The sequence below is a fragment of the Leuresthes tenuis genome, unplaced genomic scaffold (assembly GCF_036924035.1).
Source record: "Leuresthes tenuis unplaced genomic scaffold, fLeuTen1.0.hap1 SCAF_8, whole genome shotgun sequence".
Taxonomy (NCBI): domain Eukaryota; kingdom Metazoa; phylum Chordata; class Actinopteri; order Atheriniformes; family Atherinopsidae; genus Leuresthes; species Leuresthes tenuis.
In genome coordinates, this window is record NW_027325362.1 from 19872359 (window position 1) to 19892804 (window position 20446).

General features: G+C 43.3%; 1 protein-coding gene across 3 annotated transcripts in view; it reads right to left on the minus strand.

Moving 5' to 3' along the window:
* The window catches only part of sipa1l2 (signal induced proliferation associated 1 like 2), a 75822-nt gene that overhangs the window by 8467 nt on the left and 46909 nt on the right, over positions 1–20446 (minus strand). For 2 of the 3 annotated variants that reach the window (XM_072391292.1, XM_072391291.1), the window contains exons 10-16: positions 15469–15723; positions 11294–11440; positions 9938–10041; positions 9686–9774; positions 8045–8418; positions 5744–5998; positions 2825–2963 (exon numbers count right to left, since the gene is read on the minus strand). In XM_072391292.1, coding sequence (XP_072247393.1) covers positions 2825–2963; positions 5744–5998; positions 8045–8418; positions 9686–9774; positions 9938–10041; positions 11294–11440; positions 15469–15723 — 1363 coding nt within the window. The remainder of the gene's footprint in view (positions 1–2824; positions 2964–5743; positions 5999–8044; positions 8419–9685; positions 9775–9937; positions 10042–11293; positions 11441–15468; positions 15724–20446) is intronic. The other variant, XM_072391293.1, reaches the window with a different exon arrangement.

Below are 20446 nucleotides of genomic sequence, written 5' to 3' on the forward strand. Positions count from 1 at the left end.
AGGCCCTTGGGCATTCGTGTCTGAGTGTGACTGAGAGCCAACCTCCAGAATAGCCATAAAAGCACACTGTATAGAGCTCTACATCAAGGTCAATTAAATAGTTGGCCTGATTCTGCCATATTGATCTGTGTGTGGTCGCTCGTTTACATGTTTCATGTGTGGGCCTGACTTTTACGGGAGCTCAATGTATGGAAGAAAAAAATAGTGTATGAATGTGTGTGTGAATGGAGAAAAATGTAGCTTGTACTGTAAAGCCACATGGATGGATGATGTAAAAGGAGGTGATATCCTGCCAACTCAATCATTGAAACGCATCAACAGCAGTTAATAGTATAAATAGTGGAACTGTAGTAAAACTACTGTTGCCAGGTCAGCCAGCCAACAAGTTCATTTAACAGAGAATCTACTTTCACAGTCACTGCAGAGGTCACCATGAAAAATTACAAATGCTTCAGGGGCTTGAAAATTTGCATTGTCACGAAGGAATAACCTCTGTGCACAGAGAGGAATCACACAGGATCCAACTGCAGAGATGCTTGTGCTTCATGACTGTGGCCAGAGTTTTGACAGAGGATCTCCTGTTTAAACACACAAAACCACAAAGACCAATCCCATCCATCATCCTCCCATTTAGCTTACATAAATACAGCAGGAGTGACATCAAAAGTGGCCACAAATGATACGCGGAGCAGCTGCGCAGATGGGTAAATTTCTGCCTTTGGCTTCTCAGCTGTAACCAACACTAGACTGGTATCCCCACAGGCCAACACCCAGTCATCTCAGTTTCAAAGGCAGATCCCCCACAAATCCCACGGTGAGAATTTAACAAACATTAAGTCTGTCTTTAAAACAGAAATGCCTATGCTGCTTCCTTTAACTTAACACGATTGTCTCTTATTGCAAGCGTTCCAACCCGACTTCAAGATTAGACACCGTAAGGTTCTCGCTCATGAAAACTACTTTAAACAGAGTTTGCCGCTCTATCATGGGAAGCAAAAATAGCACGGAATTGGAGCTACAATAAAAAGAGTTACTGCAAATGAAGCCATTTCCAAAAGTGCTTAATGTTTCTCAGAAATGATTCTTTCTGTCCACAGCATCAATACAGGCTCTCTGAACACATCCTGGCACTGAGCCTGCTGAGAAACCACTCCTGCGAAAATATCATATTGATAAAACCGGCAAGATTATCAGTTATTCTAGTGTGTCTAAATCCACCTCAGCTGGCGACAGTCTCGCCCTGATTTACGCTGTTAGGGCTTTGAATTCCTTTGTACAACAGCAGTGTCCTTATCAGCTGTGCCAGCACTGACACATCCACCTAGATTTTTCCTGATTTCCCCCGACTTTCCTTCTCGCAGCTCACGCCGAACAAAGACAGCGACCAGCACTGGACCCCATTGACGCGCCACTTGGGAGGATGTATTAGACAACCACCTTTTTTTTTTTTCCTTTCCCACAGGAGGTTCAAAAGAGGGATGTTGTGGGAGAATAAGCTGTGAACTGCCTTTCCTTTACGTCAGCCACACAATGGCCTGTCTGTGCGCGAAAGGGGCGTCCAAGCGGACACTGCGGCTGGCGAGGAAAACTGCTGTGCACCTGCTCACCCACACAAAGACTGGCATCGGGTGGCAGCCGGAGGGGACATTTACCTTTACTGTACCCTCTGTTTAATCACTCAGAAGATTAAACAACGTGAATGGGAAATTAATCAACACGGTTTCCAACATTGTCATTATCGTAATTTCATTCTTTTTTTTAAGTGATTTTAGTGATTGAAAACATGCAGTCCAAGAGAAGCTGCTCCCAGAAAGGAACAGTATGTGTTCTTTGGGATCACGTGTGCGTATGTTTGGAGTGCCGGGCACAGTGCCCTCCCTAATGCACCTCTCCCTTAGATTGTTTTTCCATGCACTACATTATCAGACCAGAGAGTGTGATTACAACACAGACTGTGCTGCTCTCTGAGTAAAACAATCAGCAGCGGGCACCTTTGTACGGGTTTCAGAGCTTTCCTTCTCTGCGGGACACAAAATAGAATCAAATGACGGTGTGCACTGCTCTTGTTATAGACAGACTCAATTGCCGCTTGGTTCTCTTGAAAGTGGCGTATTTTATTGTACTGCAAGCCAAGAGAACAACAAGAAGACAAACAAATCAGTGCACTGAGCTGATTCATGTGAGAAACAAGGCCTGCCTGTGCCAGAGGACATTCTCTCGGGGAGCGAAGTGCATTTGTATTAGAACTGAGTAGCATCCAAAAATAACCCATTTGTACGTCTCCAGGGTCGCTTCCTGGTAGATAATGGATGGGGGATGGTAAAGGGAACTGGAGACACAATTAATAGAGTTTACAGGACCCGGGAACATCAAACATCAGTGCACTCTGCAACTTCCTGCACTTTAATCCATGACATCTTATTGAGTAAACTCAGGCCCCTTTATAAATTAAATCAAGCAAACACTGTGCCAGTCATTGGGGACACAAGAGGTCTTGTGTCAGTAGAAAAGAGGCCTATCAGTTATGGAGCTCGGCAGCAGTGCCAGCTGATAGGGAGCAGATGTTTTCCTGCTTTTGCTTGCACACCAACTAAAGGTTATCTACTCTGGTTCTGGCCCTGTATGTCCTACACCCGTTAGTCAGCATGAAACAATAGGTCTTGGTTTTTTTGTAATAACCGTATCAGTTGTTACTTTACACAAGTGTTACACACAAACTTTTAATAAGTTTCTCTGTGTGTTACACACAACATAATAAATCGTGCACCTTTGTGTCTTTGTATCATTAGTCAGCCAATCTGTCAGTCAAGCACAATGACCTCACCTTCCGAGTCCTGTCTTGTCCTGGAGGGCTGTCAGACAGCATCATCTTACGGTATTCTTCTTTTGAAAGTCGCTGCAGTGATTTTCCATCTCGCTCAGCAGCCTGGAGCCGGCAGGCTGCTTCTTGCGCGTAAAGCTGCCTGTAGACGACACAGAGGGAACAGAAGAGTAGATCTCATCACTAGTGTCGTGCGAACCACGTCCTGCGTGGGAGGCCTTTGGGCCATCGCAGCTTGGGTTCAAAGGTAGCCCCAGCTACTATTGGCAGAGTAACACGAAGGGTGGAGGATCCAACTTAGCATGCCGACATCAGGAGCATCTCTGCTCCATGCTTTTCAGGTAAACATGGGGTAGCAGGATGGACAAGAAGCTGGAAAGGGAGTTTAATCAAAGTATCAAAGAGATTGCAAGTGCAGATAAGTACAGTGAAGGTAAATAGAAAAACAAGGGTTTTAGACAGAGGTTACCACAGACCAAAGGAGTGCCCACACAACAACAAAGGAAGACATGAGAGCTGTTCAACAGGGATTCAAGAAGGACCCACAAGAGGTGACGTGTATTCTTGGAACTAGCTGTCAGCAGGTTTTGTTTGGAAACATTTAAATGAGTCTGAGCGTGTCTAGGGAAGGAGGGCACAGAGGATGTGACTGACCTGGCTGGTGGAGTCATGTGGCTGTGAAACCTCTGCTATAAGTGAGCAGCCTAAGCTTGACACACTGAGGACTGTTGGCAGGGTGCTAGATGGCTACATGGAGATTCGTTAGATTGCAAGATGATGGGAGGGCCTGGCTGTGATGTTACTGAGAGACACTATTGCTGAGAGTTACACTAGTTTTAGCTTTTTGGGACCATGGCAACCGAGCCTTAAATACACAGACAGATACTGCAAATGTCCTAATAATTGGTTTATTCTGAAAGCAGAATCCAGGAGAAATGAGGACAGTAAGTGAATTCTGTGTGCACACGGTATCATGCTAAAACTGCACTACTCTTAATTTCACTGGTATGAATGTGTATGTTAACACACAGATTTAGTCTTTGCTGAAATTTTCTTCTGTCCTTCTACATTAAAAAAAAATACATATATGAAGAGAGATTTGGAGAAGGACTGTGCAGTATTCTGTAGAAGATACAGCAGAGATGTCACAGCTAATGGTTGCCCTCCACTTTCAGCATGTCAGAGGACAGGACCAGCACTTGAGACCTGCCATGAAACAGGAGTGGGGTGTTTGTCTAAGACAAAAAAGGGGGTGGGGCAGTGTGTAGGGAAGCAGGCTGGGTTAGATCAGGGCCACAGGGTTGACTTTGACTGTATACCTGGAACGCTCAGACAGCATTTTGAGAAGGAAGGCTAACAAGCTCTCTGCTCCTCTGAAACATGAAACAGACGCAAGAGAGAAAAGAGCTCAGGGTTAGAAACATTGTTACACATCCTGCATCACATACAGTGTTATAGCAAATGAGAAACCTCTTCAGAAAGGGGGAGAAACTTCATTATGTTAGAACAATATCTGTGAGTAATATTAAGACATCTATCATGAGACATTGTTACGCAAGATGAAATAAAACGGTAGGAATATAAAAACAAACAATGGGGAAGGTAACTGAATTACCGAGCTTTTTCATAAGTCGGAGGAAGAGGACTTCAGTGCATGTGATCAATCACACAGCAAATTTCGCAGCCAAAATAGAATCACTCGGGAGCCGTAGCTGGGGGTTTCTCCCAATGCCAAATTTCACATTCTCTCCTACAAAACATGCCCAGAGCTCGCTTTCTAACGCCCTCATTCAAACACATACACTCATAAAAACACTTCTCTACAGTGAGCCATTTAATCAGCAGACAGACACTGTCAGTCATCAATGCTCATATAACGTCCAAGGAGGGTACTCTTTCTCAAGTTTGCTGAACGACTGAATAAATTCCTCCTCCTGGGCGACATTTCCAGCAGCTACTCCGTGGAATGTGTGACAGCAGTCTGTAGCTGTGCGGATCGTTGCTTGGCTCCCAGTAGAGATGCTGATCTGTTAGAGGCTCAGCTTTGCAATCCACAGGGACCTGACTTCAGAGGAACGATCAATAACGGCATGTGACATGTGTCAAGTGTATTATGTCAGCAGCTTCATTGAGCTTATTTATTTTGTGGCTGTCGGCTTCAATCAAGGCCAGTTTATGCACTTTGGGTGGGCCAGACAGCACGTCTGAGAGCATGCAGCTCTACAGCAAGAGCAATGTTCACACCTGGTATTAACACGCATCTTGGCTGATACAATCACAGGTGGCCAGTTTGAAGTACCGCAGTACATCCCTGGAATTAGATGCATTACCTCAGGCATCTAGAGTGACCGCATGATCTCACTTCTGAGATTTATTTTCAGATACACAGAGTTTTTTAATGTTGGCCCGCAGCAACACTGAAATGGATTTGTAGTTGAGCAATTAAGATGCAACTGAAGTGAAGAATTTCAGCATTAACTCGAGCTGTTAGCCTTTTAGGAGTGATGGTCATTTATTACAGAGTCCTCTCACTTTCCCAGGCTTAAAAGCTGTTGGGCTAACAAAACTTGTCTTTGTTTTCTTTGCAGTTGACTGCCTCAAGACGGGAACAAATAACCTCACCAAATGCTGATTTTCCTCATCTATGATACTTTCCCAGCCCTTTTGCTGCATCCACTCTCACCTGCTGCTTGTTTCTGTTATCAGAACACTGGAGATGCATGTTTGTGTAAAACCTTTACAGGGATGACATGAGCATTATTTTTTTAGCTTTGCATGATAGTTAGCACTAAATAAAATATGAATGGCAAGGGAGCTGGGACCTGAATGAACTAATTCTGTTAAGCTTTTTGTGGTGTTGTGTGCATTTGGGGACGATCTCATTCATGCTCCATCTTGCTTTCCTCTCTCACACACACTCACCCACACTCTGAAATGTTGGGAGGTCCCTCAGTGCTGTGGGCATCATCATCACCATCATCATCAGCCGTCTTCATGCCCACTGGGAGTTTGCAACTGGATTGTGTGCGTGTCTGTCCACAGGCCTCCGAGCTGGGCCCTGGCCCCGGCTCTGGCCCTGAGCTGCTGGTCTGAGGGATGGTGTACACCTTGGAGGAGTCAGCAGATATACAGTATCTGGCACCACGGGCCAGGGGACTGCCAGAGTGGTGTGAGCCACTGCTCAAACAGCAAAAAACAAAGCATAATGTAACTCAAAGGTGAGCAAAACAATGGGTGGAAATTAAAACACAAGATCACGAAGTTAAAATCATAACAAAAACATGTGTTAGCAATGAAAAAAATGTGAGCGGCTGCAAGCCACACAACTAGGTCAGATGTATGGAAAAAACCCCAGATGATTTTTTCTTTTTTTTCTTAACTCAAAATGGTTCATGAATGGCGAGCACTGCTGCTGGCTTAAACAGGATGACATAATTTCCTCTGCATACAGTGTATTCCAGCTTGTTCTCCTTTTAACCTACTTTGGAAGATGACTCAGTTGCAGTCTATCATGTGCGTGCCCCTGTTGAACTTTGCCCTTTCAATATTTAGTCAAATATCAAATGACAAACCACATTTATGGGTCAGTGCATTCAAACCACAAAGAGGCATTTTCGCCACTTCCTCCCAGTGCCGTGCAGGTTCTCAGACATCTGCTGCTGTGACCCCTGCTGATTTATGCTTCTCCGAGCGTGACAAGTAAAGAAAGAGCATGCCACTATGTAGGCTGGCAACCACTTATAATTGTGCTAAAAGAGTTAATTGAACCTTGAAATTATGATCAAATGGTTAAAGGAATGCTTCATTTCGTTTCATGATTTCAGCTACAGTTTGAAAAGCAGCTAAAACTTTGCGTCTGGTTGTTTTACAGTAAAGTCGCAAAGTCTACCTGGTGTGAATGAGACTTGGGACCGACTCCTTATTGTTAATCGTTTTAACTTCCTTAAAATGCTTTAGATAACTCAATTCAAGTCATATGCAGGGTGAAGGGATCCCAGTTGACACTGATGCTGTAGTTTCTTTCATTCATTTCATCATTAATATGAGGGTGGACAGTTTGCGGTTCATGCCTCCTGCCTGCTTAGGATTCATCTGTGAGCAGAACAAAATTAGATAGACTGCACAAGCCCACAAAGACATCAGGCTTTGGTGTTATCGCGCTGTCACCTAGAAAATCTTCAGCAAAGGTAAAATATTTTCCTCAATACTTGAGTCATTAGAGTTTGCGTTAGCTGGAAGTGCCTCCCACTCTGGTTCCATATTCATGACCATCTGGGCCACACCCTGCAAAATGTGCGACCGCTGCTTCGCTGTTTGTTCAGATGACTCTTTGGTGTCAAACATGATTACATAAAAAGGTGGGAAGCATCACAATCAAGACGATGATGCTGGCTCTTTCCTCATTTCTGAATGACATAATGGGGTGGATAAATCTGATGCCTTCAAACCACCTCTGTGATGTGAAAAGATTGTGTAACATAGTCCTTTATGGCATAAAATACTTATGCTATTTCACAAAGACAGACAGTGAAGTGAATGGCTGCAAGGCCAACCCTCTCTGACATCCTTTCTCTTTCCCAGATGGGTCGCAGTCTGGTGAGGAGGGCTTGGAGAGTAGCCCTCCGTGTTGCCTTGGCCTGAGAGCTACTACACCCACGGGCATCAGCACAGCTGGATGAGCTGGGCGGTTGGCTGGCAGACAGTGAGCAGACTGGGTGAGAAGGTCAGTAAACAGGCACAGACCTTCCTTTAGTGCACATGTTTTGTGTGTGTGAGTGTGTGCGTGTGTGTGTGTGTGTGTGTGTGCGTGTGCCTGTGTGTGTGTGTGTTCGACAGAACAGATTATGGATTGAACAGTTTGGCAGTTGTGGTGTGTGAATGTGCACCCATGAATTCCAGCACAGTGGATTTTGCTGCGAGCCATGTAGCATGAAAAAGGGTGTGAATATCCAAAGCAGGCAAATCAGTTCAGTGACCCAACAAGAATTAAGCCACAGCAGAACAAAGTATTTACACAGACGCACACACACGAAAAGACCAACAAAAAAAAATCAGACAACCAGAACAGCTTTGGTGCTCCCTGACAGGAGTCCCTTCCAAGTCTCGATTCAAGGTAATGTTTTTGTTAAATACGTTCCCACAAAAAGGAAATTTATAAATCTTGGCTGTCATTAGGAGGAAAAAGAAATGAATACAACGGAAAAGACTTTCTCTGTACTGTACCTTGAATGGGATGAGATCTCGCTCAGGTCTCCAATGCTGCCTTCTGTCACATGACTAGTCATAATAGCTGAAGCGAAGCCCTGCTGTAAGTAAAGTTTCCCATGATCCTCCTCTGACACCCCATCCTCATGGTGCTCTGACCCCCAGGGGTGTCCCTGCTCCCCCGCACGACTTTGCAGCAACACCCGGGCCCCAGGGGGCACGCAGGGATTAGTGTCTATGCCGCTGTCAGTGGAGGCCCCTTTGATGTAAGTGAGACCCAGCATCTCCGGGTCCATCAAGTCTCCAGAACCAAAGTGCTTATCGTCACTGTTGCTGGAGGCGTTGCTCGAAAGAGTGTTGCTACTTGAGTGGCTTGAGTTTTTGTCACCCGTCTGATGCACAGAGAGAGAAAGAGCAAGAGCAGTGAAGGAGAAGGAGAAGGAAATACATTAAATCAAACAGGGTTAAATGGCAACAGCAAATAATTCTTATGGTTGTTTTAACATGCTTGCTGCATCAGATGAGGAGGAGGTTTACCCTCTGGGCAGCATCCCATGTTCATTTGTCCCTGATTGAGGCAACAGCTTGTTTTTTTTTTTGTGAGGCCTGTTACCCTTTTAGCTATCCAACAGTAATAAACAGGAATTATTACAAGCACGACACACAGGATGTTCCATACTTTGTGTGCAGCCTCTTTTATCCAAGTAGTTATTTAGAGGAATCCATCTTATCTGGCTTCTAAATCAGTTTAAAGTGGGGGAATAATATTTTCATCAACTATATTCCTCAGCTCTAATAAACAAGGGCCGGAAAAAAAAAAGTTCAGTTCAACTTGACCTCAGCGTTTCCAACATGTGATTCAGCAGCCTTACAAATCAGTTTGACTGGAAAAACAGACGCCTAGTGAGGGGGGTTCATAGTAAAGCTTAATGTTAAAAAAATAAACTATGAATTACATAGGATTGCCCTGACATACTTTCTTTGTCATGCTATTCTAACACTGCTAAATCATAGCTACAACTTAAATCACATCACATCAGAAACTGTTGGAAAGACAAGCTCTGTGCATTAGGGACATACAGCACTGAGAAAACAGCTGAATTTTTCATCCACGGGCCTGGGTTAGTGCAACGATGGCTGAAAGCACTGACTGAGAAAAGTTGTTCGGTATATCTGAAAGCCTCCAGCGTGAAAGGAGAAGGAGTGTTGACCAAAAATAACACCAATAAGAGAGTGCGTCATGTTGAGAAGGGAGGAAATTAGAGGAATGATCACTTAATATATTCGATCTTTCAGTGAAATCTGCCTGAAAAAAGTGTGAGACAACCAGAAATGGTGATGAGATGGGACGCCGTGCTGAGGATGGGAAAGTGACAACATGATCATCCCACGTACGCGTGCCAAATTGGGCTCCTGATTGCTGAAAAGGCCATTAACAAGGGCAATCTAACCTCCCTTCCAAATCCAATACAGACGAGAGGTAAAGCAAATCTGACAGAGCAGAGCTGGGCAGAGCAAATACAGCCCTCTTAGAGGCTGCATCAAGCCCACAGCTTTCCATTATTGAAGCCCTTGCAAAAAAGTTGGCAATATCTAAATATTCTTCAAATGTCATAGACAGCTTATGTGATGCGAAATTACAGCAGATGTGACATTTACCCTGGACAGCTTGTTAGGTGAGTCTTTTCCTCCTTCTCTCTGCTTCAGAGGGTTCAGGATCTTGGTGGAGGGAATGTGCCATTTGGCCTCTGCGAGGAACCATGAAAACAAACTCAATGTAGTGAGGCAGCAGGTGAGCAGACAACATAAATCATGAAAGCCCTGGCTTACTTGCTCTCCAATACATTATATTCTCCAGACTTTACATGCACTTGAATCATGTCTGCATGAGTGAAAGTATGTCAGACTCACCTGCAGACCTGGTCCTCTCCAGAGTGGGCTCTCTCTCCCTGCGGATCTCTCCATCCCCTCCCTGGATGTCCCCTGCCCGCTCATGGAGGACAGGGGAGGGACATCTGAAGCAAGAAAGAACAGGAAAATAGGCTGTAAATTGTTTTCTTTCTATAGAGAAAGCTCTGTATTCTAGTCGAAGAAAGGCTCCAATAGATCTACCACAGATGTTCAGCAATTAGCTTGAGATCCTTTAAGGTCAAATCACTCGAGCTTATAATAGAATAAAGAAGGTGCCAGACAACGCAGGCAAGAAACCTCTTTTCATTCTACTCAACATGCCAAGCGCTCTCTTGCTCTTGACAAAAGAGAAAAAAGGAACAAATTTTTCAATGCAGGTCTTAATTAAATCTTTAAGCACTAATAAGGGTTGCAGCAGATGAACAGAGGCCACGGTGTCTCGTTATCTTTAACAAAGACTCCACCAGTCGATCAAACGGCTGGACTGTTGTTCTGCATTGAGGCAGCTCTGACAGGGCTCAGTGGTCCTAAAGAGTTCAGTGCACTTTTGAAAGCTCTGACAGGAAAACAGCAGCAGGGAGCTACGTCTCTCGTCAAAGTCTGTAACCATTGATTCACAGACGTGGGTCTCTGATAGATTCTGCTCAGCCTGACACATTTTCCTGCAGGTTGTGCTGCCCTGCAATCCATTGTATATATCCAAACATATTAACAGATGTATTTTAGACTCTGATAAAGGGCAAATGAAAATCGATCCCCAAAAAGAAAGTGTGATAGCAAAATTCATGTTGACTGATGGTACAGAGCCCAGTACTATTCGACTGTACAGAATTAAATCTCTCCTGATCACTTAAAAAAAATCTTTCCACTTGCTTTCTCCAAAATCGCAGTGTAGGCTTCTTAAGCGGCACTTGAGTCGCAGCAGGGGATACCGAAGGACAAGGAAGAATACTTTAGAATTACTTCCAGTGATACTTAATTTTCTCAACGTAAAATCTCAAAGAAAAATGCTGTGCTTGGCTTGTAACAGCCATAAACCACAAGTTTTAATTCACCAAGGGTCCATTTAAATTTGAGGTAGCCCTCGTGTTCCCCTGATGGAAACCATGAAACCAAAGCTTTGGAATGACTGAATGGAAAACTACATTAATGCAGGGAAACATTTCATACACAAAACTCATTAACTTCCAACCCCGTGACAGCTAGCCAAGGGTGCACTGATGATTTGGTCATTTTATGCAGAAAAATTGCTGTCATTTTGTAAAATGGATTGGAGCTGCATTCATTACAGACTCTGAGGGACTACTTAGAGGCTATTTCTTTTTGTCTTAAAGTAACTCGCTTCTGGTCCTGTACCCGTCGTATCCAGGCTGTTGAGACCAGTTGCTGCTGCCGCACGGTCCTGGATCACTGGAGGAGGACTGGTTACTGGGGGAGCTGCGGTAGTGCTGGTCTCCCTTGTTACATGAGGTGAGCTGGGGATTCTCCATGTCCTGCATGGTCCTGCAGAAACAGAAGGACAAAACACACACAAACGCTCAGAGGTGGGAAAACTAAAGCTGTGACTGCTAAATTGTTCAGAATGCATCTGGTTTGCATGCTTGATAGTTGTTTTTATTGTTTTATTTAACCAACAGTCAATCAGAAGATTCTTTAATTAGGAGTCAGTAGAGCAGTAATTCCTCACTTTTTTCTAAGACAAACTGCCTAATGCTTGTCACTTGTGCTTTTGCTTGTTAGTGACCTAAAAGATAAGTTAATTATCCTTTTTTTCTTATCATTTTGGCACTAATCTACTACGCTTTTACAGATGATTAACTGAAGCAACTTTATACGAGTCGGCTAAATGAGATTTTTCACTGTGGATGATGACCTTTCGTTGACTTGGAAAACTTATTACCCACAAATTAAAAACATTGTCATTTGGTGTCATGCCAGAAAATAGTCCCTTGCATGTGAGCACCGTGGATAATCCCCTCAGAAAATTTAGGAGCTGTCAGTGAGGGAGAAGGTGTCTTGTTCTCCGAAGACAAACAGAAAAAGAGATTAGTTATGGTAATAAGCCGCTGTATATAATCCAGATGGCGAGGCCCTGTGTGTATGTAGCATAAAGGCAGAGGGAGATACTGAAGTTGAAGGAGCTGCTCAAAAACTACTTACATATGGCCTATTAATGAAGTTTGGTCATGTACTTTGTTCCACTGGTTTGACCACCATCGCAGCTCACCTTATTCAAAGTGCAACCAATGCTTTGACCCCCCTAAACAATCTTTGCTTACTTTCGCCTGGACAGGAAAAACAGACGGATGATGGTCTGGATTGACAAACAAACACTGGATGCGGACTGTATCTGCTGTCCGGAGGCCTTCCCTTTAACCAGCACACCAAAGTAGGTTAGATTATCAGACAAAAATACGACTGTAATAACACAGGAAGGATGACTTTCAGGGTACGTTTCCTGCCAACTCTAGTTGGATATTCAATTCCCTTCATAGTTAGTTCTTTCTTGATTATATTTTTGGTTATGTCACAGATTTGGGTCTGAACCTAGATGATTTCCCAAGCCGACACAACCAATTTTAAGATAAAGATAATAATAATCTTACCCAAGTCTTTGCCACGAGCACAAAGCAACAACAAAAGACTAGGAATGTGGAAACGGATCTTCTAAAAATAATCATGTTAATTCAGACTTATATGGATCCATAGAAAGACAAAGAGGATTCTTTATTTATTCCCAAAGGGAAATTAAAGTCCATTCAGAAGACAACAAATCCTTTCTGCTTTTTTAACAGCTTTCCTGTGTTTAGGTCTCCGAGCTGCCAGAAACTGAATTGCAGCACACGCCATGAAACATGCTGGCTAGATCGCTACATTTCTTCTTCTCAGCTGGGCAAAGGCACTTTAATATAAGAGAGGAGAGGCTTCTGTTTTTTGTTCTCCTTCTCTTCCTCCCTCGACATGAAAAGTTCTGTGGGTGGGAAATCAAATGTAATACTTCACTTTGTGCTGTACGAGCATTTAAAGGTGCACAGATAATGGTTCAGTCTCATTTGGCTGCATAGAGGTTATATTTTATGGCAGAAAGTTTGGATTCAGCCATAAGAATGGATGACATCATGCTTTATCGAAGCTATAAAAGCCTATAGACCTTTGCCCCCCCCCCTGATTCCAAAAGCCCTGTCAGAGCAAGTTGAGTAATTAAGTGAGACCACCTGCCTGATATGAGTGTTTGGTCTGTTTAGCTTTCAGTCATAATGCTATTATTTAGAGTGGCAAGAGCTGCATATTTCAACCATTTATCCATTACTTCAGACACACATTTGATTTCTCACGGTACCATAGCCTTCACCTGTCTCACACCTTCCGACAGAAGCAGTGAGACAGAGGCAGTCAAGTGAATTCTGAAGCGTTTAGAGGTATACTGACGGCTCTGATTCAGCCAAAAGCACAAAAGTTGATTAGCTTCACATCACAGATGGACCCGAAACCAAAACGCAACCCAGCAGTTTTTGAGGGTAAAAGAAATAGACTAATCTGAAGCGGTTGATTTCAATACACCCGATCTCAAGCCAATAGAAGGACATTTCGCTTGCCAAAAACAGAGCTAAAAAGCAGAGAGAGCCACAAACAAACAGCAAGCAGTGAAAAAAGAAGAAGAAAAGTCCCACCTAATAAAGTCCACACTTGACGATTGTGCTGCCCTTAACTCTCAGTGTGAATTTAAAAAAAAGATAAATTCTTTATTCACCAATTCGTCAAACTATTCAAACAAATAACCGTATAATTTAGGTTTATTTAGGTTTGTAGAATATGTGGCTGTGGAATACACCCTTCCTGTCTCCTTCTTGACTCCTCCATCCACCTCTAGTACTAACACTCCCTCTGGGGTGCAACATTTCGTGGTCCAGGGAAGAGCATTCTCTTTGTTTCTGCAGTAATTGGATGAGATGAGCTGAGCCGTGTCCGTGTCCCTATCACCTCCTCCTCAGCAGGGTGCAGGAAGCGGGAGGGAGCGGGGAGTAGGATAAAAAGAGAGAATAAGAAAAAGGGGAGACGGAGAATTGAGTGCTCCCACTGCCAGAGACTCTGATTAGACAGAGAAGGCGGCCATTATCCCAGTATAGTCAGAACACCAGGGGGGGTTGGTGTGACACACTGGAAAGGTTATCATGACTGCAGGGGTTTCATTAGAATGAACAAATCACTGCTTTATATGGCTCAATGGAGATGTCCAAAGGAGACACAGCCTCGGACTGGAACAAAGTCTGAGTGTGGCTGCATCATCAACAAGAGGATGAAAGCGAGGCTATGAATTCATTTGACTAAAATGCTCCATTTATATGTATGCAAATAATTGAACACAATAACAGGTCCTCAAAGTGTTCCTTTGGCCCTTCTCTGAATGAGAAAAGCTGAGAGTTCAAAGACTTCATCTCAAAGGACTGGCTCTTTTGAGGGTCATATTTAACTGCAAGTTTCTGAAAAACCTTTATAAATAAGCTATACCTCCAGTAATGTCACAAAAGCATGATTCTGCTCATTTTTAGTTTTTACATGCACTTATTCATAAATGTGTCGCTGAATCTATCTTTGAGTGAAATTGTTACTTCACATTCACTAAATATATATTGCTGACATCTATGTAAGGCTTCTTATCACTTCCACTGCACTTAGGGTTAGGGTTATATAATGAATATGGGCTTCATGTGCCGATACATAATCGGATATTTGACTCCAAAGCTACCTAATGGACACTTGTAGGCTATTCTTTCATTGTTTTATCATCAGTTAAGAGGTTTGAAGGTTATTCCGAGTGTGGCATTTGATTCAGGAAGCTGCTGCTGGGAACCCACAGCATGTGGCCGAAGAAGCTCTCAGTGCAAGTGAAACAGGCCTTTCTTAGGCTGCACAAACAGAACAAATCCATCAGAGAGATAGTACGAACATTAGGGGTGGCCACATCAACAAATCGTAGAAAGATCTGGATGTGCCACAGAAGACAACAGTGATGGATGACAGAAGCTCTTAATAACAAGGCTTTACAAAAGTAAAAAACAGAGGAGTTTACCGAGAAAACAGAAATGTAAATTAGTTTCACATCACAGATGGACCCGAAACCAAAAGGCAACCCAGCAGTTTTTGAGGGTAAAAGAAATAGACTAATCTGAAGAGGCTGATTTTAATCACCGATCGCAACCCAATAGAAGGACATTTCGCTTGCCAAAAACAGAGCTAAAAAGCAGAGAGACCCACAAACAAACAGCAACTGAAGACAGCTGCTGCTGTTAAAGTCTGTACTTTAAATCCATATCGATTTTTTCTAACTCTAATTTAGATAAGTATTGGTACAATTCCAATATAAATGTGTCCGCATATTCCTGGAACCAACTGTAAATACAGACTTTATGTGGTAAAAAATATAGTCTGACTAAAGTTCAGGCTGTTCATCTCCAGAGTTGCCTGGATGTACCATTCTGGCCGGAGGCATACAAGAGAGGGAGACGGCAGAGACAATAAAGGGAGCTTACCTTGAACCATCTGGCAGTTTCCTATCAAACGAGGTGCTTCGAGGAATCGCTGCCTGGTGCTGTTGGAGGATCTGCTGACACTGCAGGCGGTCGGGACCCTGAGTGGGCGAGCCTCGGGACAGAGGCGCTCCGGCAGCTGTGGGCACCCGATGCCAGGTGGTGTTTCTCCTGAAGGGCGTCTTGTACTCACAGGGTGTACCCTCGCTGTCGACCTTGTACTCCACCATTGGGATTCGGTAAAGCTCGGAGCAGCCCCTGGCAGAGAAGATTGAGAGGGGAAACAAAAGGTCAAAGTTCATCTGTGAGTTTCACGGAAGGTATTAACCACGACAACATCCCAAACCTCATCCCAACTCTTAACCTGATCAAAATATGTAGTGCATTTTCTTAAAAGCACAACAAAGAAAGCAGTCAGTTAATCTTGGACAAAACCATTATGATGTAATCTATTACATTATTCAACATCAAATGCTTATGACTTAAGCAAAGTGAATATATGAATATCTAATAGAAAAAAATTACAATTCATATTAATAATGCAAAAAATCATAAGAATGAAAAATACTTTACAGTGCAGTTTCCATCCGTCATGATTTGAATTTATTAGATGATTCACTAAGGAATATCTAATAAATTCCTATCATAATGGTATGATGTACTTGTCAGTAATTCCATATAACATTTTTACATTTAAATTATTTCACTTATTAAAAGTATGCCATTAATTTAATCAAATTGGTCACATTTTAAGGTACCATCCTTTCAGGAAAACACTCAAATGCTGTCACAAACATTCAGCCTGAAGCAGACATGGTGATGGCGTCTGTGCTAACTCACATGCCTGCAAGCTTGCAACAATAAATGTCAAACACGGGCAAACACATTTCATTACGCACACAGAGGCCTTACAGGCACATAAGAGATACTAAGAAAAGCAAAAAAAAAAAGCATTTATAGGATTTTAATAAGAGCTGAAAAGCTCAGCTTCCCATTTCAAGGGATATTGGTCTCCCACAGGACTCGCTCAACACAGGAGGCTTTTCGTCCCCCAATCTCCATCCCATTACTGCCAACAACACTGAAGATCTGCACAAGGACAAGACCTGCGATGGCATTTCATGCAACATTAATCTTTGGGGCTAGGCAGAGGCATGGTGAGTATGTTGGGGGGGAGGGGTTACAGGGTGGTGGGTCGGCATTAAACAGCCTGGACACTCTGCTAGCTCTCCAAAACTAGCTCAAGCCTGACCCTAGTGATTACACTGCCCTACCCCTCCAAAGTCCATTTTCCAGGATCGACTACAGGATGGAAAGCTCTGTATACTCTGCTGTGGTCACACATGTACACACTGTGGGCCTTGAAGAGGGTGCTCTGGTTGATTGCAAAGGCTGTGGCGAAGGGGGCAAGTAATCGCTCTCAGAGGAACTCTTTCATCAAACCAGGCCATGGGTGGCTGGTCTGTTTACAACTGACCTCCCACGGGAGCTGTGGATGTTATAGGATGCAACTGGAAGATCATCCTTCATTTCCTCCTCCTCCACCCCGTCTCACATCTCGTCAGTGTCATAGCAAATCTGCCCTCAGCCATGACACATACACATCCTCTACATCCGATAGAGGATAAGTCAATAAATGTTTATTGAATTTATGTACAGTATGGTGCATGAATCACTGGATTCATGTGTCGGTCAGTGGGAGTAATTACAACATCCAGAGATCAGAGATTCCCGCAAGTGAAAAAGGAATGTGCTGTCTGTGTACAGAGAGGGATGATTCAATAGATGGAATCCTTATCCTATTGCTTTCATTGTGTGACATGAGGTCTTTCAGTCACTTTTTGTTCAGGATGCTAACAAGAGTGTCAAATCCTCCAGACTGCCAGCCAATTGTTTTCAAACAGGGGTGTTAATCCACTCATTACCTTGATTAACTATGTGTGTGTGGTCAAGCTTGGGTGCCACACATCATTACTCTTTGAAATGGCTAAGCCTGGGTAACAGCTTGTCAACAGCAAAGGTCTCAGCCACCGTTTCTTGCTGTGCTTTTTGCACCCGAATGACTAAGAAATGACAGGATCCATTTCTCTTATGAACTTTATATACTCCATCAGCACCACTACAACCTTGGCTGGAAGCAGCAGTAGACTCTGTGCTGAGCTGATGCGAGTGGAATGTGATTGTTTGTAATGTATAGGGGACCCTCACTCTTGGTGTATAAATCACGGTGGAACAGCAGGAAATAGCTGTTTGGTCAACAGTTAAAGCCAAGCTGGAGGCTAGTGGTGGAAGAGATGGTGTTAGACATACCCAGCCAGCCATAAGGAGAGGGGGAAGAAAGAGACTGGTGAGAAAAAATAACGTCTGTTTCCTCTTGATTCCAACAAGAACTGCTGCTGGACTACAATATGCCACAGTGGTCAACAGAAGCTTGTAGAAAAAGTGAATAGAATGACCACTTCACTGTTGTGTTGTTTTTTTTTCAAATGTGAGTTTAAAATTTTCAACAGTTAGCAGAATGTTGAGGGTGAACGAATAGCTCCTTCCACCAATTGGTCTTCATGAATAATGATCCGATAATAGATCTGTGAGGCAACAGGGCCTTGGACCTTAGTCAGAGGGCTGTCACTCCAGTGACAGGTCAGTGACTGAAAGAAAAGCTAATCCATTCCCACAGTTAGAGGCTATGCCCCAAAGGTTAGAACCCTGACCAGCCAGAGTCAGACCACTGACAGTTAAATAAGGTCAACTGAAAAGTGCAACGACCACGATGTCTTTGCAAATTAATCTGTAGAAAAAACTGCTTCTGTGAAGGATGTGTGGGAATTAACCAGAGCAATTTGCGATGAGAGGTGTGCGAGGTCCTCTGGATTTTGGTTTAGCAGCACTCTCTTTAGCGGGGTGTTGACATGGGAAGTGAGAAATCCGGCCTTACTTCAGTCCAGGGGAAAATCCGTAATGACAAGTCTGATGACACTTCAAAAGCGGGGTCGCAAGTGGCTATTTGAATGTCACAGTAAAGACTCATTATCTGCATCCTTGAGCAGGTTGAGCACAATACAAATTCAGGCGGGCCACCGTTTCACACATGAATTTTTGCAATCAAAATCTAAAAATCATTTTTAAAACATACTGGGGCAATGGGAATACACTCAAGCTGAGAGAAATCCTGTCCATGCAATGGCTGCCAGTCTGTGTTAGGTACCGTTTGTGTGTCTTGTAATAATAACTCGTTTCAGTCCGTGTTGTGCTGATTCTTCTGTTTATTCTTACATCTCTGATGACCACATACCAAAACATACAATCACTGACATGTTCTGTACATCACATTCCTGTTTCAAAGAGCTAATCTGGTTCATCTTTTTCTCATTAGTTTGATGTGAGGCTAACATGTTGAACTTGTTTAAAGCTTTTCAGAGTGACGATGGAAAAGCCTCTGGTAGGGCACCGAGCTAAAACCACATCCTGGCAGTTTAAATAAAGACAGTACAAGGTAAGTCTAATATTAGAGCCATATCTCGTTTGGCTGAAGACTAAAATACAGACCAAAATACAGCGCCAAGCAGTGCTAGTTTTCCTTCCAAAAACCTTAGTCATCATCACTCTGCAATGAAAGTGAAGGAATCACTAAATTAGGGGGCCTAAATAATGTCCTGAGAAATAAAAACAGTAAAGAGGAAGCACAGGCCTACCCCTATATGAGCTTATAAAAACATGTTTCCCTGTCACAGTAGCGGAGCCAGGCTACTTTGTCTGGAGGCCATGAGACTCTTGTCCATTGTTGCTCGACTAACCCCCCGTTTCTCCTGCCTCAGGGGACTGACTGGGGCCTTCAGGGCCCAGATGAATTCCTTTCCTTTGAGATAATAGCGGAGAAACTGGAGCACTTATTGTTGACTGCACCACTTTAGCAACTCAAAGACACTGCAGCAAAATGACTCGAGGGCACTCGAGATTCTTCCCCTGACCTCTCACCTTCTGATTCGCTGGAGTCTTGGCAGAAAATTCACAGGACTCGTGATGGGAGTGTTCAGGTTCCCATGAGTAAATCTTATCACTCATCAGTTTGGTCTTTATAATGCCTCCTAATCTGCCAGATGTGTCTGCCTCAGCAAATGTAATATATGGGTCACCATCAGTCCTTTCTGCATCCGAATACTCATTACAGACACAAAGCATCGTACAATCCTGATATTACACTGTGCTTACTTTCAGGCACGTTTCTAAAACAGTCTCATGATGTGCTTCAGTCCAATCCAGAAGTCCTCCATGTGCACAGACATCTTGTCAACAGCTACCTTTACCAAATCCCTCATCCTGTAACCACAGCTTCCAGGGAGCTGGACAGACATTTGTCAAGATCGATCTGGTTTTGGATGATGTTGGTTTTGTCTGCTTTCTCCTCCCTGGAACAGCGATTATGACCGCATCATCATGTATCATTGCTGATTGTGGTAAGAGGATTTAAGACGGTGGTTCTGCCACAGAGGCTGTTCTGTTAGACTCACAGATGAGGCATGTTAGCCTGCCTTCAGGATGACTAGAAGACCCACACACGATCGATTCAGCTTGCTTTCATTCAGAAAACCTAGCAAGGCCGCCATTAATGCATCTTGTCAAAAAACACATTGGACTCAGTCGTCTATACAACAATCTAATCTAAAATGATTTACTCATTGATTTATTAGAATTCTTCACTGATGAACACTTATAGTTGAAACATTTCAGAATGCAAACAAATATACATGAGGAATGAGAGCGTACTGTGATTCTTTTTTCTTTTTTTGTCATCCATAGGTTTTTCATTTGAATGTAAGCTAAGAACATCATAATCAATAGAAAACAGGATTGTTACACGCTGCTCAGCTTTTCTGCCATGGTTTTAAGTGGAACCGGCATTTTCTGGTATACAAATCTGTCAGCCTGAAGCACAAACAAAACAAAGATGTCGAAAATGTGAGAGTAAAAGAGTGGCGGATGC